The sequence below is a fragment of the Haemaphysalis longicornis genome, unplaced genomic scaffold (genome assembly GCF_048455015.1).
Source record: "Haemaphysalis longicornis isolate Haplotype H1 unplaced genomic scaffold, Haemaphysalis longicornis Haplotype H1 scaffold_5, whole genome shotgun sequence".
In the NCBI taxonomy this organism is placed as follows: domain Eukaryota; kingdom Metazoa; phylum Arthropoda; class Arachnida; order Ixodida; family Ixodidae; genus Haemaphysalis; species Haemaphysalis longicornis.
Window position 1 is genome coordinate 62,350,409 of NW_027526385.1, and position 23,902 is coordinate 62,374,310.

The window sequence follows — 23,902 nt, forward strand, 5'->3', positions numbered from 1 at the left end:
CACACACTTATAAAACGTGTTCGACCGCTCCCGTTGGCGTACGTGCAGAGGCCCGCACGTGGCTGTAGCGCGTTTTACGTCCTCTTTTGGACTAAACTTTTGACAGTGTATTTAATTATTTTCTCTACAGCAGTTTCGCGCGGGCTCGTGCTGTTCGTGGACGACGCTTTCGCGTTATTCGCGTCGCTTGTCGATAACGAAGTGAAATGCCCAGAACAATATGTGGTGCAACAATGGACCGAGTACCATTCAAATGCACTGATACTACCAAATATAGGTAAGTGCCCATTCGTATTGATTTTCTCAAATCTATATGCTTGCAGCTTCAGTGTGGAAAGCGGAATCAAAATGCGTGCATGTTTGTAGCCCTAACGCAGTCTTGATCATTGCAGCTACTTAGTTAGCACCGTGTGTGGCGGTCTCGTGAAAACAGTGCATTGGGCCTCGCTAAAGTCCATCAGGGTCATTGGTTATTATATTCCGGAGGGCTGTGCACTGTTAGAGAGTAGCTGCCGAAGGTCTTAGTGCGTTTCAGACATCGGCGTCTATTTTAATAAACACGGCATAATTAATGCACGAGCCGCGGGGCGCCGTCAACAACTGAAGTTCAGCAGACAGTCACATGTGATATGTTGCAAGGTAAACCAATCTATAATAAATAACTTTTTCTTCTGTTTTTTTTTTTTTTTTTTCTAGTATCTGCGAGGCAACGTCTACGAGGCTGAATGTGGCACACGAGGCTAACCCAGAAGACTGCCGGTGGAAGGACCACAAAGTGGCATCGAGAACTCTGGTAAGCACATAAAAAGATGGAAATGGTTTGATTGGCAGTTTTGCAACGCTCACAAAATCACTTGACATTGCAGTTTCTCGTGATGCCTTATTTTTCATAGGCTACCTGCATCACTGAGAGGACCATTTACCCAAAGAAGGTGGAGATTCCAGCCCCCGCGGATGTTCTGGGTGCACAAGTGACAAGGCTGAAAATATGTATGTAATATACGGAACGAGAATATTATTTTTGTTTGAAATTTTTAATCTGGCCTCTGTGTTACTGCTTCGGGGCACAAAAGCCCACGCAGAAGAGTTCTTTTATTCAGAAATCCTGATAGTGTTTCGGTGTCTGCTACAAATGACTTAAGATCAGAATGGTGTTGATAAAAACTGAATTTGGTACGTGTGCTACTGCAAAACTTGTCAAAAGAAGTGATTTATGGCTTGGAATGGAGAAGAATCCAGCATGAAAAGTGATTTCTCGCTGGAAAGTGGTGCACAACCCAGCAAGAAAACAATCAATTTCCAGCCAGAAAGTGTTGTAGAACCAGCAAAAAAAGAAGCTAGCAATTTCCAGCTGGTAAGCTACACCATTCTGGCTGGAAATAATGGTATTTCCAGAAAGAAAAGGGTGATTTCCAGTTAGAAGTGGGCATTTTTCCAGCCGGGAATGGTGCGTCTTCCAGCCAGCAGACGGGACATTTCTGGCTGGAGACAAGCCTGGAAATTTCGATTTCTAGCCAGTGGTTCCGGCCGACACCTCACTCCAGTCCAGGCTGGAAACGATTTCAGGCTCGAAGACTGTTTCATAACACAGCCGGGACTGGAAATCATTTCCATCTGGGATTATAGTGCTGGCAACAGCAGGCGAAAGAGTGACTTTTTATGCAGTGTTTGCTATCGCAAAAATCAAGCATCCATAAATTCGTTACAAAGGAACCCTGCAAATATCACTTATGTACTGATTTTCTGCCTCATATTTGCATAATGTCTTGTTTTTGTTCAACAATGTTGACAAGTATAAACACTGCCACTGGTCTTAGACGTTTAGATTTCACTTCGAGTATATGTGACTACTGCGCAACTCCCATTTCACTTTGGCCGGGTGGCTGAATTGTGTCATAGACAGAGACAGACACACAGCCTCACATACAGACCAAAATTTTCGTGTTGAAGTAGCCCAAGAAAAACTACCGTCATTAAAAATTTGCTCCATCGCGCAACATAAAAACTTCCAGGCTTGACTGCACACTCTTGGTTGGCTTTTTTGCACGACGCCAAAGCATTGCAAGAAAGTCTAACACACGCTAGCCTTGCACAAGACAAGTGTATGATAATACTTGTGTTATTAAAGGGACACTGAAGTGATATGTAAACATTGCGGGATTACTTGCGCAAATTGTAGTCCTGGGTCCCCAGGCCATGTTACGACCACTCTGGGCGCGTTTACGCGCTTTTATTTAGTAGAAAACTTAATTCGAAAATGCTGTCCTCCTCTCTTTACGCTCGCCCATTTTCTGTGGCGTTTTCGTGTGACGTCGAGAGGAGCCGAGCTCGCAATTGGCTGAGCTATCTGCACGGCTCCCCGGCCTTCAGACAGAGTCAGTCGGCCCAGCGTTTCGTCCGCCGGACGCCGACGGGTCGTCGCAATTCGTTCGCTCAGTTAAAACGAAGCCAGGGCCAGGACACGTTTGTGAATGGAAGAATGGGCCTTTCTTTACTTGGTTAGTTTGTACACTGCATCTAGCTCCAAGTCAAGGTCGCTTCACACAAGCGCTGCGCAAACGCACATGCGACGCTTCGCTGACTGGTACGCCCGTAGGAAAATATAAGGCCTCTTGAAGGCGGGAGAAGAGTCAGCGAAGTCAATATAGGTACTAAGGAAATAAAATCAATTGATATTTTTACCGTACAGCGTAAAAATAGGGTGCGGGAAGCACTTTTTTGCGCTGGGCGAACAAGCACAGCGGTCAGCAGCACGACTACGCATCTGCGAACGCTTTTCCGTCTACGAAATGCAATTGCTAGACGTGAGCTATTGCGGAAACTCGGGGGACGCTTACTGCACGAGCACAATACAACAAATAGTCACCTAAGCTGCTTGAAATGGCAAAACTAAATAAAAATGTAAACTTGTTGTACAATATATACCTTATATTACCATGATCGACGCAGCCCGTCTCGTAGCCGAGTTGTCTAAGGCTGCAGGTGTATCGCCGCCGAGTGTTTTGCAAGTCACGAGTTCGAGTCCCCGCGGGTACGTGCTTTTTTTTTTTTTTTTTTTGTAAGTTAACTTTTTTGTTTTCCGCCGATGTTTTCTACATTGAGTTCACCTTTGTTTGGGCCGCAACGTTCATGGCTCCACGAACTAGTTCACAGAACGCGCGCAGGCTGGCACTGGCGCGCTAGCGAGTTCTCGTTGGCGTGCTGTCCATAAGCACCGACTGCTTGCGGGCAGTGGGCACAGGCCAGAATGAACAGACCCTTGGCCTGGTGCGAACACGCATTTTACGGTACAGGCATGAGTGAGGCAAGCTCCAAATAGGGGGGGGGGGGGAAGCGCATGACATTTGTGCGTCTGCGGGCACGCGGAGGGCGTCCATGCACTGCGTAGGCCTCGGCTAGTGAATGCTACGATTCCAAGCCGTCCTGGGAGGCTTATCTTTATGCATTTTTACAGCTGACAGCATGGCAGAAGCGCGGTACGATGATTACTGAGTTATTGAGAATGCCCATCCAACAACGCACAGGTTGTGTTTTACAGAACCGAAACCGAAACCGAAACTTGTTTGGTTGCTCACCTTGGGCATCGTCCAATCACGGTCCCGCTCCTCCCAACGTCACAGCTTTAGTTGGTGCGGCCGCCGCAAACCGCGCATGGTAGTTTTTCTTCTTTGGCGCTTTGTAAAATAATTACCGATTTGTCAACCGGATAAACGATGAAAAGTGGGCTAATTTGAGCCAGTCTACGCAGTGCAAGCAAAAACGGGAGCTTGACAAATTCACTTCAGCGTCCCTTTAAGCTGAAATATGGGACGCTAATTGGGCAAAAATTATAAGCCGACAAGAAGGCTCCTATCAATATTGTGGCTTGAGTAAGGGATCAAGGCCAGTTAACTGTTGGCATTGCTTTCCGCAAGGTACTGGGCATGTACCAGCCACCAGCTAGCATGCCTGTCAAGGGCCTCTTTCCAATGACGAGTTACTGCAGCCAGATATACCTTCCCAGCATGTTGAGACATGCCGCTTTCTTCAAGGCAATGTATGTCAAATTTTTGCTCCCCTGCTTCGCCATCGTCCCCTAATCTTTTACCCTTCATTCTCTGCCCCACTTTCTCTTCAAGCATCATACATGAACACTCAGACGCGCAAGTCCTGACGTCCTCAGTTTTCTCTTTTTGTAGCTATGTTTAAGAATCTCCATACACACAAAGGCTAGGATACTCATAGTGAAAATACCATATTTTCGTGTGTATAACCCGCCCGTGCATATAATCCACACCCCCACTTCCAGCAATCTAGAAAAGAAAAAAAAAACCACTCGTGTATTGCCCGCATATTGGATACAGGAAAGCCTGCACCAAAGCTAATGCTCAAGCAACACATCACCTGCTATGTAGGCAGAAAAAGCGTACATTTAGCAAGTAGAATACACTGACTGCAAGGCGAAAGTGACAATTCACTAATAAAATTCAGTTAAAAGTGCGCTCCTCCTTGTTTTTTCTTCCTTTCCCTTGTATAGCTTGCGCAATCACTGCCATGGAAGGCTCAGTCAGTGTTACTGCGTAGGAGCTTCACGGCACAATGCGCATTGCCGTGAAGCTGCACTAAAGTTTGAAAAACCCCCTGTATTATCCGCAACCTTACCTTCATCCTGAAATTTTCGCATTTTAGGTGCAAGTTATACGCGCGGAAATACGGTATACGGTTCTGATCATGCGAAAGGCTGATCTTTAGATTATGGTGCCTTTTACAGTGGTGTCAGCATATTCAATGCCCGTTTTTGGCGGTTGCCCCGATATCGTCATTCCAAAAGTACCTACCATGTACATAAACTCTGCCTAAAAGTACCTAAACAGTTTAGGTACCTAAAACAGTTTAGGTACATTTACCGCACAGTTTAGGTGCCTTAAAGTACCTAAATTGTGTGCTACCACATCCTCATCATCACTTCCGGCAGTCTCAACACACAAGTGTGGACCATACAGAGGAGCTCTAAAGATCTGCAGTCTTCTACTGACCAGCTGTCCTGGTTCCAAGAACCATGTCGTCATAATACGCATGGGGTCGAAGAAGCAGGAAATTCGAAATCCAGTCCTTGAACTACACCTTACTAGATGATGGCAGCTCCATTTTTCATTGAACAAGAACGCAGAAAGGTGTGATACATCATGCCTATCAAATGAAGCAGAACTGCATGCTCCCTTTGTCCCTACATCTTGCCACTGTTAGGTAGCAATGCCTAGCCAGGAAACCATGCTTTGTAAAGCTACCAGCATAGTCTCCTTTCATCGTGGGGAAAAAAAGAACTCGAAATACTTCTGCCATCACCACGTCCAGTTTGAACGGTGCCACAGCCACTGATTGGCAAATTGCTTGTAGCGTAGTGTTGGCACATTGGCTGAGGGGGGCACAAGTGGGCCCGTATAAACAAACAACCTTACCTCACTGTCTGAAACACTGTTACTATTACACATCTCAATTTGGCAACAGTCTATACTGAGAGAGAGAAAAAAAAAAGTGGTTGATCCTTCTTTCATAGGAATCGGTAAAACACGAAAGTGAAATATGGCTTCCCAGGAGCATTTAAACGTTTATTGTGCATCGATATGAACTTGCACATCGCTATTTATATTTCGTCGGTATGGCACTGTTAGACGCATCAACATTAGAAACTGGATTCCACATGAAGGAGCATTGCGTAAACGTGATTGAAACTTGAGGCGCTCGCAAACCGTGCGAACGAAATGCAAAGGGTTTTGCCTCCCTATCGAGGCGCCAACTATCGGCACTCATTAGCGTCATGACGCACTACTTCGCTTCACGTCTCCTAGATGGCAACACCATCTGAATGGACACGTTAGGGAAGGACATAAGGCGCGTTCGTACAGTCAGCCAGATATGACCTAATGACTAAGTCGGTAGAGCACTTCACACCTCGATCCTGTCGCACCCAAAGTGAACGTGGGCTCGAAACCTAGCGCCGCCGCTCCAATGGAACTTTTTCTGGTGATATCGTTTTCGTGACGGTTATGAAGTCGGCGAGGTTTGTGTATCCCGGCATAAAACACTTTCGTGTTAAAACGGCGAGTCGAAACTGAGGTGCCCCCTAGTTTGCTTTTGTGCAAGCGGTTCAAATTTTCATATTTTGTACAACTGCAGCACAGCACAGTAATTTTGTGAGCTCAGTGGTAGGCCTTTCGGCCCTTTGCAATGCTCCGTACACCCCCGGATTAAATATACCTGGGTATCCTCGCACAAAACGTTGTTTCTGTGACAGCATTTCACCATCAATTCAATGATCTAGGTGTTTACCTGTTGTCACTGTCACTGGTAGCAGGGCCCTCAGCACCAGCCGCATTGCCGTTGCAAGGCTGTTTCCTTGGCGACTGCTTCAAATAGCTTGAGGGGGGGGGGAGAAAAAAAGGATCATCACAGACATGCAGACATTGGACGAATGAGCGACAGTGTTGAGTCCCTCCTTGATTCTAGATGTCGCTCGTGGTTAGACAGTGAAAGCTAGGACCCATTGCAATTTGAAAATTTCAATTTTTTGCATTTTGTGACATTTTTTTATTTTTAATTATTTTTGACATTTTTTATGACATTTTTTGCCACGGTCTTCTAAAAAATATCCTCATCAGCCTGTCTACACCCACCGCAGGGCAAAGGCCTCTACTATAGATCTCCAATTACCCCGGTCCTGTGCTGACTGCGACCAATTTATCCCTGCAAACTTCTTGATCTCATCTGCCCATCTAACCTTCTGCCACCCTCTGCCACGCTTGCCTTCTCTAGGGATCCACTCTGTTCACCTTAATGACCAACTGTTACCTCGCCATCGCGATACATGCCCTGCCCACGTCCATTTATTCTTCTTAATTTCTACTAGTATGTCCTTAACACGCGTTTGTTCCCTGATCCACCCCGCTCTCTTCTTGTCCCTTAAAGGGAAGGTGAAGCGGTTTTAGAATTAAAAGAAAAGTTGACTAGCAGCAAGTACACATTGAATAGTTCATGTGTACGAAATATTTTCGTAATACATGCAATAGAAGCCGCGCAATGAGCAAACAAAAGTGGCCCGATGCCCCGCCCCCATCTCGCCGCGCGATGCCGGAAGACCGAATAGCGCGGGCGAAAACCGGCTGAAAAACGTCATACCTGGACTTCCGGCCGGATCGGCCGCCTCGGCCATGCTCTTTTCGCCGTGTTTCCTTGTGAATGATACTTGTTGTTGTTGTGGTTGATAGCACTCATTTGTACAATTTTCGTGTTCAAAAAGTATGCACGAACGCCAAACGAAGCATACGTTATCATGCCGTATTCCTAAGCAGAATAATGCCACGCCGGGATGCTTGATAACATACGGACGCGACAGCCGAGGTGGCTGTGCTTGATGACAGAGAATACACTACACTAGGTTAAATACTTTGTAAACCACTCCAATGCGTTTTTTTTTGTTTTGTTTTTTGATGCGACGGACGTAAATGTTCACATTAGATTCTAGATTTAGGAAGGATGGGGAATACTGCTGTACTTTGGCCGGGGATGTTTCGTTCCATTCCAGAAACCAAGTCACATTTGTTCAGGAAATACTTGTTTCGTTAAACGCGTCGGTTTTCTTTCCCTATAGCCTCAGGACAGTGTTCAAAAAACAATTTTTTGGCGAAACTAAAACAAGGGGCCAATCCTGATAGAAGTTCTCTCCCGGCTAAGAGGTAAACAGTATTCCTACAAAGTAAAAGAACCAAGACAACCAGATTACTTATTTTGCAAGTATACATGTCATGATAAGGTGATGTTTGTCTGGAATTAAAAAAAAAACACCACTCCGAACCACCACCGTGCCATAATTTGTGTTGACTGCGGGGGCCTAATTTTTTGCCCAAGATTCCGCGTGGCTGCATATTATAACCTGGCAAGCACTTGTTGTCACTGAACCGTGTGCTCCAGTGATAGTCGGTGATATATATAATGATGATACTAAAAAAATTAGGAGCGAAGAGTAAATATACGGCCTCTGTCCGACTAGCGCGGTGAATGCTTAAATCTAGAAATACTGAAACAGGCCAACGATTCATTATCACAAACGTTTGGCGATTGTTACCTAAAGTAACGTAACTACAACGTAACTGCCTTGTCCGACTGGTCTGTTAATTATAACGAGGTGGCCGTAATATTGTAGCAGAATGCGCAACGCACAAGCGAAAACCAAGCCCTACTACAGCCAATAATGCTGAGCAGGCACTAGTATGCTGCAGTGTTTTCAGAATAAATGCATGTGAAGCAGTAAGACGCCACTCATCGAAGTGCAGCTAGCAATCGCGGAGGCGCCGTAGCGCCGCTGCCGAAATGGCGCGCGCGTGTGGGTCTGTGTACGGGGATGAGTAATGGGGCTGGGGTGGGCGACAACGAACAAAGGAAATGCTGAAGCAGAGTCTGCTTGTTGGTTTATGCGTGTACCGGCAAGATGTGTCTCGCATATACGTTTACAGCGCATGAACGCTATTTTTTCGCGCAGTGCACGTACGTGCTTTTCGTTGGTAGATTGTTTATAAAACGCCCATTAATCTTCGGCATAAATGGTTTTGTGTATAATAAGAAACAGTTAAGGCAGTACCTAATATTAACATAAGGTATAAAATCCCCCTATGCTGGTTGCCAAATTCAAAAATATTTTGATGGAACCCACTAGTAGACGTCACAGTCACTGCTTTGGGGTTCTCTGTCGTGTAAAGCAAATTTAAGCTCCAAGATAATTGAACCAACAGCACGGGAAATTATAAAACAAACTTCCAGTCATGCGCTAAAATTAAACTGCAAGCTAAATTGCCGCAAAGGCAACCGCGCGATCGTTCGCAATGCTTCGGACAACCCGCGCGGCCGAAGGGTGTCCTCCTTTGACGTCATGACGAGCGCAACCAATCAGCGGCGTCAAAAGACGAAAAGCGCGCGTCTTTCAAACGGGGCCGCGCTTTTTGCAAGATAAATGCCACTTGGACTCCTGTACGATAAATTTCAATGTGATATTCGAAATCAGCGCGCAATAAACCATATAACTGTTAATCTAACTCAAATTTTTTGGAAAGCGCTTCAGCTTCCCTTTAATGTTACACCCATCATTTTCCGCTCCATTGCCCGCTGAGTCGTTCTCAATTTAAGTTGAACCCTCTTAGTGAGCCTCCAAGCTTCTGCCCCTTAGGTGAGTACCGGTAAGATGCAGCTGTCATGCACTTTCCCTCTTCAGGGACAATGGTAGGCTGCCATCCATTATCTGAGAATACGCCTCCCATGAGTACGCCGATTGATTGTATCACTTGAATGCTAACATGCAGTTAACACACTGATAGCTATGTTTTCAGTGCTGGCCCTTATTACATCCCTTTAAGGCAAAATTTCGAAGTTTTTCAATATCCCTTGCGTTTTTTTCTGTTAGAAAACCGTCTTTCGTGGCTAAGCTAGCGCTGAAGGAGCTATCAAAGGCCAGTTCTCTCGAACTAAAGTTCCGTTCTGACATCATGGCCCCTTTAATTTCTTTTACAATAGTCGATAACCACCGTATTTACTTGCGTAATGAAACCTCTTCCCCCCCCCCCTTGTATTCTTGAGGATTCACATTTCTGTCACTTTGAATAAAAAATGCAGTGGGAATGTGTTTTCATCTCAGCATGGCTGCTGATGCCGTAGACCAATGCAGTAACTTGATATCACACTACAGTATGCGCAGAAATGCTATAAACGCATTCCGACAAAAAGAAATCTCAACAGTATAACTAGATGTGAGCTCGAATGCCGTGGCTCTCAATTTAAAAATTGCGCGCTTGCGGAGCGCCACCTGCTGAACACAAAACCAACCTTCTTGCGCCATAAAACGTTGCTGCGTGTGAACAAAACACTAAACATACTCTGCACTCCTTCCCTCCTCTTTGCTGTTCTGGCTGGTTCTGACAGCGTGTGAACAAACCACTAAACGTACTCCGCACTCCTGTGAACTTGCTGTTCCGCGACTCCGCCATTATGCACTGTGGTTTCGTTGTTCAGCTGTGTTCCGACCTTTTTTTTTTGTGTGCTCCCGGCGCACGCCGTACAATGGGCCAGTACATGAGCTATACAGCCGAATTTAAACTGAAGGTGGTGGAGCATGCGTTGATGCTCACAGAAACCGCGCAGCTGAGTGAAAACGAGGTTTTTGGGCGGTGAACACGGATCACCATGTCTTTCGTGGGCCCAAAGTAGCGAAGTTTCTGGGTGTGGGAAAAGCAGTATTGGAGTGCCTTGACGGCACGGAACACAGTGTGATGTGGGCCAACAACAAATATGGTGTGACAAGCAACTTTAGTTAGGAGGACAGCTCCATGCGAGAAGGAGCTAGGCTATTAGCATGTTGGGAATAAAAAAGAAATCTGATTACATAATTTGGCAAGACTCTGACAGCGCTTCTCTTGGCAACTTTTTTAATATGAAATTTCAACTTCTAAAACAGTTGCAACTTTTCCCATGTAATGAACCCTCCCCCCCAATTCATGCCGAATTTTCCGGGAAAAAAGTGGGTTCATTGCGCGAGTAAATACGGTAGTCATGTTGGCAATCAATAAAGCTTATTGATAATCAAACAGCACTGCGTTATCGCTTATACATGTAAAAAAAGCACACTAAGGGGAACTTACCTGGACTGTTTGGTATCTTTCTTAAGGACACTCGCGTACGATGGGCCGGGACGTTGAGGTGCTCGCCAATTCTCCGGGAGTGCTATTGGCTGCACATTAGAGTGGCAGAATGCAAATTCACAACTTGCAGAGAATGAAACTGAAGCTGTTGTCTTTTAGAGCTTAGAGCAAAGATTGACGTTGACTTTTCTACGAAACCTTTACTCTGCTGTACCATACACGCAACGAAATCTGACAGTTCTAACATGTGCCAGAGTTTTTTAACCCATCCGTGCACCATTAAGACTCCTTCCCTACATAAACTCTGTAAATGCATGTCGTTTGCTCGGCATCTGAAAGTTTAGGGTTGCAGAATTTACTAATGCTTCCTCAAAACTGTAATTGTTTAAACATGCACATTGTTAAGATGACTGAGGTTCAATTCATGCCTCTTAATTAGGTAATCTGAACTTTTCTTTTGATGAAGGCATTCTGGCAAACTACACAACGCATGCCTTTAATGACAGGAATACCGCTAAGCCCCTGCACCTACGCTGACGACCTTGTAGATGTGCAGTTAAAAGAAGCATTATCTAACGCTTGATTATGGCTTTTGTTATACTGACCAGGCTATAATTACATCCTTGAAATGAAGTGTTTCCCAAGATGGTACTTGGATTGACAGGCAATAAGATTTGACAAAGGTTAATTTGACAATGAATAATTGTACGTCATCACTTCCTTCAAAGGAATTTAGAGGTCCTGTTAGGGTATAAAGCTCCGTGTCTCATGAAGCTTTCAATATATACATTCTTGGACCCATGATCTAATGATGCAAGCCAACTAACGTCCCCTTTTTTTATTATTATGAGGTTAAACGCACCGATGCTACACAGGCGATGAGGTGCCCCGCAGTGGAGGGCTCTGGATTAATTCTGACCACCTGGGGATCTTTAACGTGCGACGAAATCTCGTACACAGGGTCGTTTTTGCTTCTCACCTCCAGCAGAAAAGTGGCCGCCGCGGCCGGGAGTCAAACCCACAACAAACGTCCTGGCCGAGCTCAACACAACTGTCGTTTCATTACATATCCCCACAGATGAGGTGATAAGCTTCCCACGTATCAAGCTGCCCACACAGACACAACGAAAAGGTGTTTGTCGCAAATTCCTCCTGCAGTTTCACTAGTTATTATCAAATGCCATGGCAAATAATAGCTGCTGGGCTTTCAGTTTCGCTTTCAAAAACGTTGGGACTTCCACCAGCCACTTGTCATAATGCCTTTAGACGCATACCGTACTTACCCGATTCTAACGTGTCCCCGATTATAACGCGCAGCCGATTTTCCTGGCAAAAAAAACGAAAAAACTTGCACCTCCGACTGTAACGCGCACGGAAGTTTGTGGGCAAGAAAAACGAATAAGAGAGAAACGGGCGATTTATTTCCCGAAGTAATCTCACTCATCTCACTCTTCGTCGCTCTCCGCTGACCACACATCTCGTCCTCGGTGCCGTCAAGCGCGTTCGCAATGCCACACTTCTGAACAAAGGTTCAACTATGGTCAATGGAATCGTCGCCCACGCCTCGCACGCCCATCCCGCGAGCTTCTCCAGAGGCGCACGCTTCAGCCGACCGCTCGATTTGAACGCGTGAGAGCCGCTGCTGCCAATGCTGTTATCAAGCGCGCAAGTGAAATGATTTGACGATTCGTGTGAACGCTGATAGAAAAGCCTAGGTGCCTATGCTTCCCGCGTCCGAAAAACCGTTGCTAAAAGCTTTGGCGCCATCTTGAGACGGCGTTGGCGATGGGTGGTACGAAATTTCTGCTCTTTCGGCAGTTTCGGTTTCGTTCCCGATTCTAACGCGCATGCGATTTTTCGGCCTATTTTTCTGGGAAAAAAGTGTGCGTTAGGATCGGGTAAGTACGGTATTTGGGGATGCTGTTTTTTAAACTTGGCACTTTTTCTTGCCCCCCATTTCCCAGAACGCCATTTTTCCACTGGGTAGGGGCGTGCGAATACAGTAGAACCTCATTACAACAGATCTGCTTACAACAGATATTCGGATACAACAGACTGATTTGCAATGCTTGGTTGGTCTTCCTATCTGTGCCATTGATTAAACTTCCTTTACTGCAGATTCTGTTACAACATACATTCGGATATAACAGACCAGCTTGAAAGGTTAAGTCCACGTTTGCATCTCTAAAGTGGACTTATAAAGTGCAGGCAACCAACCATTCATTTGTTAGGTACGCTTTCAGAGTTTGTGTTTCTACCTCACAGTTGTGATCAAACGAAAACAACTTGAAACAAGTGTGGTGTCCTGGCAGTCAAGGGATAGGATTTAGAATTTAAGCGTTATAGTGCAACAGATAAGATGCTTATTTATGAAAGTTACCATCATTAAAACAAAAAAATGTATGCCCTAGCTCATACATTATAGATGGCTAAATTTCAAGCTTAGCATTGAGACCTTTACTTGAATTTCATTTATATTCATGTGAAGACAATGGAAATGCAACTGTAGGTTGAAGATGTGAAAGAGATTAATAATAGTGTGAGTGAATCAAAAGTTTTAGGGCGTTCCATACAACAGGAGCCCAGCAAATGCAAGAAGAGTCATACATGTGATTTTGTGATGTGCTTCACAGTGTCGCAAGAGGATGAAACTACTGAAAAACCCAAGTCATCCTGAAGGTTTCTTGGCCTAAAATACCAACCTGTTTAAGTTGTAACTGAATCTCGAGAAACGACTAGCATACATTTAGTATTGTGTGATTTTGTTTTTAACAGTTGAAAAAAGTCCAAACTCTTGTTATAACGGACTTCATCCATGATTTTGTAAAAGTCTGTAGTAACAGTATTTGGATTGTTCATACTTCTTTTATAGCAGACTGAAATCATGATCACTATCATGGTCTGTTGTAACGAGGTTGTACTGTACTCGAATATTCGAATACGAATGGAATAGTGCCTCCGCGAATAATTTGCTTCGCAAACCAAATATCTACTGTTCGATTTTCTCGAGTGGAGTTTCCGAATGTTCCCTGGCTTCACGAAAGTGAGAGACATCGGTGCACGCTAACACACTGCTGCTACACCGCCTACTCAGCAAGTTCCATCCAAATCACGCTTTCAACGAGCGCGCCTTGCAGAGGCTGTAAATTTTGTCCCGCTGCACGGAGTAATCTACAATTGCGTCGATAAGGTCTTTTTTTTGCGAGCCGTCACCGTCGACTCTGACCGCAATTTTGAAATCTGCGACCGTATGTTTACATGTTAGGGCAGCTTCCGGTAAAGACCACCACCATTTTGACAGCGGTTCCGTTAATTTAAAATCAAAAGCGGTTCTAGCTGCTTTTATTGCAATTGGTGTATGATTACTGCGTGTTTACTTGTTTTTTAGACCACAGTGGATAGCACAGGCTTGTCCACGACGACTGTAGCGCAAACTTTTGCTTCCACTACATATTATTCATGCTTCAAGCTGCCCAAGTGCTTCCAAAGAAATGCCTCATCGTGGTCCATGATTGTGGTTGTGCCGCGTTTTTGCATCCTGTTGTTCATGCTTGCACAGTGCTTGCTTCTGAGTTATGAGGGGCTGTATAGGTGTTGCCTGTTATTGCAGTACATCAACTACACTACAAGACTTTTTTTTTTTTTCAAATGCGTATCATGCCTGCCCCGGATTCCTGGAGTACCGCTGGTTCAAGTTGAAAAGTGCGTTCTCCAGGCTGAAACGGAATGTCATATCTCCCAAACATGCAAAGTGGCTTCTGCTTTCGCACAAAAACCCATAAAAAGTCGAGGCCTGTAAAAAAAAAAAAGATATTCGATTCGATATCAGACTTTTTTTCTGAATTCGATTCGATATTCGATTCCAAAGTTACCATTTGGCATTCGCACACCCCTAGTTGGAAGCACTGTCACCATTGCAAGATTAAACAATGAATGCCAGTGGAACTTACGCCACACATTCCAGCTTGGTTTCCAACGGCAGGCTGGAAGTGAGAGGGAACCGGTGGTCCAGGCATGAAAGTCATCGGACCGTAGAGGAGCATCCCCTTCGCTCCTCCTCCAGGGTGGGCGAAGCTGGGAGCCACGTTCCTTGCGTAAACGACTCGGTCGCCCGCGAACCGGTTTCCCCTGCTGCCCTGGACATCTGGGGACGGCAGTGGTGGATACCAAAGCCTCCTTCCAACCTGCTGTGCATTCCTGGAGGAAGAAAATGGTTGGGTGCAGTATTGCAATAAAAACTCAGCCACTTCCGGACAGAATGGGCATCGTGCCTTCTAAAAAATGACGGGATTAGTGGCTGACCAGTTGCTTGAGGAGAATTTGCACATTAACGAAATTTGCATGACAATGTCTTTTGAAAGAAGCTGAACGTCGTGTCGTTGGCTCACCTAATAACTGTCGGAAAGGCTGAAGGCACTAAAGTAGACACTATGCTGTACTAACCACAAAACCTCAAATAGGAATTTCTGCCACAGAGTGCCCTTCCAGCTGGGAGGCATGGGTCAGATCCCCTGAGGGGCTTGGAGAGCTCTCTATTGGATCACATTATTAAACACATCAGAAGTATGCCAGGAGTAGACAGTACGTCCCAGTAATCCTACCAAGTAACCAAGCAGTCATTTGGATACAGGCTCTAAAGTAAAGTTTTCTACCTCTCTCTCTCTCTCTGACAAATAGGAATTCTCAGCCATAAGAAATACATGAAAGGATCTTTAGAACCCACAAAACTTTTATTGAGCCATAGTATACTCTAAAGGTAGGCTAATCCAAGGAAAAAGATGACCTAGTGCTTGCCTCTTTCTTGTCATTGCATCTATTTTCATGTGCAGTGTACATGAGCTTTGAATCTTCAAAGCATGCAAATCGACTCCATTGCACCCGTTCGTTCAGCTTTGTTGGATTTTGGCCTCAGCATTCACTGTCAAGTTGGCCTCTCTACTTTCCTGCCCCAAGAAAGCCACACAAGTATAATGTACACGCAAATAAAGCGTACCACTGACTTGTACCCACAAGTCAGTGGCAATAAAAAACCGTTTACGGAATACCTCAGCCCAAACTTTCACCTCAGTTCTTCAGACACCCCCCCCCCCCCGCATGTTTCCCCGATCAACTATGGGTCACCGCAGTGTCCTCGGTTGTCAACCCCTCTCTACACAAGGAAAGAAATACTGCTGCCTTTACTTCACACCACCTAATTAAAACAACGAAATTAGCGTGAAACATCTTCGATAAGCAAGCAATATTCGTTTTAACAGGCCAACTAAAAAAAAAAAACCATTGGAGATTTAATAGGACCCATTGGGATTCAATTGGTTCCAGCTGGAACATGAATTGGACAAACTGGACCCAGTGACTGCAACGGCGTATCCCAATAGGGCTCGGAATTACGCAAATTGGACTTACTGACCTGACATTATGTCGGACCTAGAGTGGGTCTGATGGGACCAACAATCGAAGCTTTTCCCAATGGCTGACAGTAAAATCCAAACAGATCAGCCCAACGAAATAGGTTTTACTTTTCGCATCAATTATAGTACTGAAATTACAACTTTAAAATTTAAATACAGTCTACGCTCGTTACAGCGGATCCGGCAACAACGGACTTTCGGTTAAGCCCCAACCACATGGAGCGATTTTGCAAGCGACTTGGGGAGCGACGCGACTAGCGACGAACTACTTTTCGCCGCGGACCAAGTCGCTCATTAAATCGCTCATTTCTGGGTCGCCAGAAACAGTCGCTCGCCTCCCGGAAGTGGCCTCAGCGACTAGCCAATAGGAGAGCCCCTACGTAAGCACGCAACCTCCGGTTTTGGAAAAGAACGGGGGGAAGCTTTTGCAAATTCACGCAGATGGCGTTTGCGGTGCAGCGGCAAAGAAAGCTTTGCGTGGCAAAGCTTGTGTACACGCTGAAGCAGAAGCAAGAAGGCTCCCGCACACACTGGGTGAGACCCGTGTGGGAAAAACGACGTCAAGAAAGCGAATTCTTCACGGCGTTCATGTTGGAGCCGAGAGACGAGGCGCAGAAGGAAAAGCGTGCGCTAAACCAGTTTTAGAGATGCAATGAAGTGCAAAAAGCAAGGTAGAAAGGCGTAATACTTTTTAGTCATGCTTTTTATGACAAATGAACAAAAAAAAATGTTTGCAAACAACCAGCGTACCAAGCGCGTTACTATGCGCAGTGCGGCAACATTGAAATCACCATCCTCAGTCGCTCGAGCCGTCGCTGTCATGTGGTTGCCTCGGCGAGCGACTTCGGTTCGGCGACTGCGGATCCTAGTCGCGTCGCTCGTCGCGTTGCTGGAAAAATCGCTCCATGTGATTAGCGCTTTACAACAGACCCTTTCTGTTGGTTTGTCTTGTCCCCATGCATTTTAAATGGAGTCCACTCCGCTCACAACGGACCCGGCTAGAGCAGACTATCGGCTACAACAGACTAAATTTTAGGCGAAAATTGTTTCGACTGAACGTTTATAGCGGACTTCCGCGGGGCCGGCACCCGATGTGCTTTTTCTTTGTTTATTTTGGCAAGAAAACTATTATGTCTGGCAACATTGCTGGCAGCCAGGTCGTTGGCGCAGCCAAGCCAAGCCAGTGCCAGTGGCTTTTTTTTTTTTTGTGTGACCAGCGGCATGAGCGGCAGGGTGGCTGATTTCACTGTCGGATAAATGAAGCGTAATTAACGCTGTTGAACGTGGGGAAAAACAGGCTGACATCGCCAGAAGCACAGGCCTGTCTAATCAGAGTGTCCGCTCTACCGTCAAGAACAAGGCCGCTGCCGATAAACGCGACTCCGGTGAGATTGAAAACGGCTATCGAATACTCGAAGTGGTGCACTCGGAGGCGAGTCTGCCCTCGTCAGTTTTTTTATGTAATAAAAAACTTGGGTTCAGTGAAGTTCGGCTTTTATTATTCCCACGCATGCATCGTTCCTGTCCCTTTCGGTGAAAAAAGTAAGAAATGCCTCAAGTAGGGGTTGTTCCCCATCCATTGTGTGCAATCTGCCGGTAACCGTGCGCAGTCCAACTGGTCTAACTTTCGATTTTACAATTGTCCGTCATCAGATTATTTCATTACAGCAGTTTCAATGACCAGACTAAAATCGCTAAAAATGTGGAAGCTGCTTTTAGGGAACGTCCAGCAGCAATCCGATTTGTTTGACGAACGGTTTCGGGAAAACCTGCCTCGTCGTGAGGGGATTTAAAAGAGCCTAGCTAATGCTGATGGACACGACTGATGTTTTATAGCTGGTTTATAATTGCGCCTAGTTACATTCTTGCTTTATTTGCTCAGCTTATCTTGCGTCTTTACGCGCTTGACCGCATGCGCTAGGCCCTTTCGAAGTGCCGGTGCTAAGTTTTGGAAACGGTGTATACGCGATTCTTTGCGCTTGCGCGAACACTGTGCAGAGGTGTTGCAGGCGTGTAGAAAAAACAAAGTGTATGTACTATTCATGCAATACCGGTCAAAGTACCCACTGTAGGGCTCATACCCCCCCCCCCCCCCCCCCTCCTCCGTCGGATACTGCATACTTCGGCTACAGCGGACGTTTTTTTCCGGATTCAGAGGGTCCGTTATAACGGGCGTAGACTGTATTAAGATGCAGCATGCCTTTAAGTAAAAAAAATGCTGTGTCCCTTCAACTTCCAAAACGTATTTATTTTAATAAATTTTGCTATTTATCAAAATTGTTCCTATTCCATTTAGAGAAACAAGTTACGATGAAACCAGTTATCAAATGAACGCTGGCAAAACGGAAGAGATCAGATCAGATGAAGAAGTTATCTGTTTCCAGAGTCCTTCATTAATGGGAGAGTATTAAATGGCTTGAGGAAAAGAGCCAGCTCCTAACCCGACATGACTGCAAGGTAAAGTTTAGCAGCAAGACCATCTCATTATTCAAACGCAAGAAAAATACTGCACTGCTGGGCAGTGCTCGGGCACGCACACAACCACGTGGAATGCAGAGCACGCCCAAGCGCGGCTCCACTGGCCTCGCCTAGTGCAGCGACAGTCACCAGTGATCCAGGCCACTATGTGCAGCAGCACATTCTTAGCTCATTACGCAAATGATTCAGGTCTACGGCTAACATGTCAATGTAGAAAACCCTAAAAAATAAGCAGAACTAATCCTATCGCAAGGCTAAGAAGAAAAAAAAAACAGCACAGCGGAACTCGAAAACATCACTCACAGTGTGAAGCTCGAAGGAGCACTCAGTGCTGTTAGTTCGGACATTAACGGGACACATGGTTCTTTGGGACCGAAAAATTGCCCAAAAAAAGCATTTTTTAAGTATCACTTTCTCCTTAGTTTGCCCCGTTTTTCCTCTGAAAAGTTCATACTTGAACAGTGCCAGGTACTTATAAAAGCCGTACAGGCTCGATTTTGATGAAAAAAAAATAAAATACCATATTTACTCGCGTAATGATCGCACTTCTTTTCCAAAAAAATTGATGCACATTTAGCGGTGCGTTCATTACACGGGGTAAATTTTTCGCGAAAAACTTTTGAGCACATAGAAGGCAAGCAAGTTGCGGGTCAAAATTATTACGATAGGTCTCATGAACATAATAAAAATAATAAATAAAAACATAATAAAAACTCCGCACACCACCGCCATCCACTTTGCAAAGTGACGCAAAATGCAGTGTTTTCATGAATTGCGGAACGCGCCGGAACGAGTTTGATGTGAGGTGACGACCAATAAGTGGCTGCCGCTGTCATAGTGCGGGACATCAAAACAGACATGGGGGCCGATGCAGCAAGCTGCGCGCATTTTTTTCTTTGTCTTGTGAGCACTTTATGTGCATGTAGTGAGAGTTTCTTCCTCATCAATATTGAATGCATGCTTGCCGATATCGCTAATATCGGCAAGTCTGCGGCAATAACGTAGCCATGTCCGCTCTGAAAGGGAAGGAAACAGAGGTAAGCACGATCATCATCAGCTAGACTTGGCACACATACCGCATACTGCTGCGGCAAGTTCAGGGCGCGTTCATTGCGCGGGAAATTAAAAAAATCGAATTTTGACGACAAACTTCAAGGGTGCGATCATTACGCGAGTGAGATCATTATGCAAGTAAATATGGTATTAATTCTTCTATAATTTCCTCCTTTTCCACGACGAGCAATATTGCAGTGATAGGAAATTCTCAAGAGATACATCCCAGCATGTAGGGCAGCGGGAAAGATCATTTCTTTTGCAGTGTAAAGCTGAATGTTAAAACTATCCAATATGGGAGGCAGATTTTGCATTTTGTGTTTCAGTAGTTGCTTAATTAGCATTATTTTTAAGTAGTTAGCAGGAGTACTTCAAACCAAGAAGTTAGAATTGATGTAAACTTTTATGTGACTGCAAAACAAAAAAAAGTGCTTCCCACATTTCATTCCCCACAACTTCTGATATCTATTCATGCCTTGTTGGTAATTTTTCGTTGATTAGTTTTTTCCATTGTTCTCAAGTACAATTAAGAAAGATTTTTAATTATCTCGAAAACTAAACACCTTACGTCAAAACTAAAGAAGTATTTGAATTCAGCTTAAAAAAATCATAAATCTTAAAGTTTCATGAAGACTGGTTGGAAAGCAAAAAAAAAAAAAAAAACTGTCTAAGACTGGCATGCCCTATTAACACTTCCGCTTGCAAAACTAAGTCTCCAGGTGTTTTACGAATTTTTTCATGACTTTTTGTATTGTTTTTCGAGACATGTTCATGCAGTATTTAACACGAATGTTTTTGAAATGCAGCCGATCTGAACTGCAACCCTTGTAAAAGGTTTGGGGATCTAGCCAGGTACTTTTGTGTACATTTTCGTCCCCTTTTCTCTGCCTTTTCTGGGATAAAAAAGTGAAAATATATTTGAATTGAATTCAGCTCAAATTGCAGGAACCAGGTACTAACTTTCTGACTGTCGATGAGTCACCTCGTCGAAAAGCAACAGCCGAGATTCAACGATACTCAGCAGTTCAGCCCTTGAAGCACACTTTCTGTAACCAGCCTCTTCTAATCGACCAGCTGTCAAATGCCTCACCTGCAGACGTCCACACCAGCTCCTTGGGGGCTGCTGGGAGCTGAGCCATTGCGAGATTGCTGGCCTCGTTTGCGGTTCCTCCGCCGACTGAACACACAAAAATGGGGAAAAGGGAACATTGTTGAACGAGAAAAAAAAACACTAAACAAAACATGGAAAAACATATCTAGTTAATACTACAGTATCCGACCAATTTTAGGCACCAAAATTGTCCGAATAAAAGAGCAGTCCGAAAAATCCGCAAGTCATTACTCCTATGCGACAACTGGCGGTTCCTCGTGAGAGTCCGGAATATCCAGCAAGTTCGAATTTCTGGAGTCCGACAAAACAGTCGACTACTGTATGATGCAAGACTGCACTCCTGTTAACATAAACATTAACAAAAGGAGAAAGCAAAATCTGTTCCCTTTACAGCACTGAGTAATCTGCCATGACGCGCAGAGCTGACGAAGCAAATCCCATCAAGCTAACACTGCAAGAAGCATGATTCTGGCATCAATCAGCGTAAGAGCACGCTGAGCACTTTAGGAATAACGCCCAGATATTATAACCCCCCAAACTTTGCTCTAAAAAAATGGTTGAATAGTTGACTGCCTACCCTGCAGGTCATCCAGACAGAAATAGACATTGATGCGCTTTCGTCTCACCAAAAAACAACACTGTACTTCCAAGAGCTTTGCCAGACACCCCAATGGCAACAGGGGAATACCAAAGTGTGTGCGGCTCCAATGGGACCTTTTTGATGAGGACACTTGAAAACACTTTGCACGTTTTACACTTGATTTGTGACGCCTTTCCCAATCCCTTTTCCCTCACCCACCACTGAGGCTAAAATTTCTTAGCCCCCTCTCTGCATGATTACAGTCATTCACTCATTCATTCGAGGGGGCCTGAAATATTAGTGTGTAGATGTGAGGTACAGTTATAGGATGAAAGCGTTGTTGGAAGTGAGCCCAAGCTCCACATGAACAAACGTACAATACCAAGTGCATATACTTACTACTGCTTCTTTTTTTTTCCAAACAAAAGAACATCACCAGTACCAGTTCACAATTACATACGAGACGCCCAAACTCAACAATTTTACTTTATACAGCACACCTGGCAGGCCCGCAAGATGGTACATGATCAGTGACAGTACTTGGCCTGCCAGCAATGACAACACGGTCGCAATTGACATTCCATCTATACGGCCAATTTAAAATGATGCAAGTGTTGGTTTAAAAAATTTTAGCGTTATCACCTGTGATAATGTACTCAGTCACTTACTGGCGCGGTGGTACGTTCTTTTCAGGGGAGTTGGGTGGCTTGCCACTCTTTTGAGGTGCCTCCCTCTTCTCCATGGCGTGTACTGCCTGCACATGTCAAAGCAACCGACATTCAGACTGTTCTTGTTGACGTTTTAGACAATCGACTGGATGGTACAATAACCACTGCTGAACCGCAAATCCTTGCCCAAAGCGAGATAAAAACTGGCCTAGGGATCGTCAAAGTGAAGGTTTTCGTTTTTTTTTTTTTTACGGTATTTTTTAAGCAAGTGCAGATATGTTAATAGACGGGAGGGGGATGGGGCGGTCATCCGTGATTTTTTTTTTTCCCGGCAGCGTGTAAGGGAGGGCAAATGTTCCTTTTAGCGGAACTTCTATCTTTCCACAACTTCCACATCATTCACTGTGCAATCCGGTCACTGGAGGACGATTAGATAAAGCTCCCCGGCGGACTGCTCCCTATGGCCAAGTGATGCAGGGCGCGAGATTGCACCATTTTCCAGCGTCATTCGATTGAGTTCGTGGAAAAAGAAAGGTTGCGGCGCAAAACCACCGCGGAGCAGTTGCTCTTGGGCGCAGCAAACTTAGCACAACATCGGCGAAAAACGAGACACGTGACGCAAGACAAAAATAAATTTCTTCCCTTTACGATTGGCTAGCTAGAGACAAATCAAGGGAACACGCGCGTGAAGAAAGCATTAAGAAGACGCCAATGAACTATACACTTAAGTTTCTGTGATAACGTCATGTAACGGTCAATGTCACCATACTTCTCAAACACAGAATAAGACAAAATGACAAAGCCACCCGTTACGAACGCGACTTTGCTAACGGCTTCATTTACGAAGTTACTTACTGCGGCGTAGCATAGAATCACTCACGAGACCAGTCAGAACATGTCGTTTTAAAACCAGCAATACACTCATGCCGCTAAAAACAATAAAGGGACAAGAATTTTGCTTAGAATAATACGCGCGTCGACTAATTCTGAGCGCCAGGGGTGCTAATATTGGCGTTCGCAAACAGCGCTCTCAAATCCCAGTTTAACATGTATGTCATTTCCGTAGAACATGTACACGAAGGTCTTTTGAACAACGCAACTAAACATGACAGTTAATAGAGTAATTCACTGAATTAATATGCTTCAAAAACTCACCGCGTTCAGCTCGGCTGTATGCGTTGCGCGCGCCAACGGTCAATTTGCGCGAATCTGTCAAAACAAAGAGTTAGCCGGAATTAGCCGTTGCGTCATCACCCTACGCAGCGCAAGTTGCGCATTATCACCAGATTCCGGAACCAAAACTATGGAGGCCTACCCAAACAGTCAGAGGCGCACAGCTACGATATTCAAGTGTTGGTTGTGTAATGAAAGCATCCGGATGGTGTCAAGTGTGCTGCAGCGCCAAGAACAGCGCAAGACACACCGCGGGCTACCTCAGGGCGCCATCAGCGCTTTTGTTTGTTTGTACGGACGTATTGTTTTACAACTATGCGCTCACGCGTATTGTCTTTCAACACGGCAGCCGGCTGTTCGCGCGTGGTAAATTCTTTCGGCTCTTTCTCTCTTCTCAAAGCTGCTACAGCCTGCCCAATTGGCATTGTGTTCGCATCGAAAGCCTCACGAAAAGTGCCGACATTGTCGTCTGCTACTCGCCTAACCGCTCTTTGGTAATTTCCACAAGGTTCGGCGTCGTTTCATGATTAACACAAATTATTTCCGGATGTAAGCACCCATAAAAGTTCCATCTTTGAAAAAGACGCGGGCCGAGTGTCCGTAGTTTCGTTATCGTGCGTGTTTCTTTTGTGGTGTAACAATGGTCCCCACTCGGGCTTCAAGCATAGATTGTCATGCACTAATTAAGCTCAGAGAAGTCAGCACGCACATGCAAGTGGATAAACTTATTATTTAATACTGCCAAAATTATCGGGAGCTCAGATAAGTCA

The 23,902-nt window shown here is 45.0% G+C and overlaps 1 protein-coding gene across 3 annotated transcripts in view; it reads right to left on the reverse strand.

The window, feature by feature from the left end:
• LOC144138320 (uncharacterized) overlaps positions 1–23,250 on the reverse strand; it is a 50,732-nt gene extending 27,482 nt beyond the window's left edge. The window contains exons 1-6 of one of the 3 annotated variants that reach the window (XM_077670537.1): positions 23,115–23,250; positions 21,960–22,045; positions 20,691–20,777; positions 14,612–14,858; positions 10,662–10,750; positions 6,310–6,396 (exon numbers count right to left, since the gene is read on the reverse strand). In XM_077670537.1, coding sequence (XP_077526663.1) covers positions 6,310–6,396; positions 10,662–10,750; positions 14,612–14,858; positions 20,691–20,777; positions 21,960–22,033 — 584 coding nt within the window. In that variant the 5' untranslated portion in view covers positions 22,034–22,045; positions 23,115–23,250. Of the gene's footprint in view, positions 1–6,309; positions 6,397–10,661; positions 10,751–14,611; positions 14,859–20,690; positions 20,778–21,959; positions 22,046–22,681; positions 22,702–22,814; positions 22,950–23,114 lie in introns of those variants that run through there. The other 2 variants (XM_077670538.1, XM_077670539.1) reach the window with 2 other exon arrangements.
• Positions 23,251–23,902: the final 652 nt, after the last annotated feature.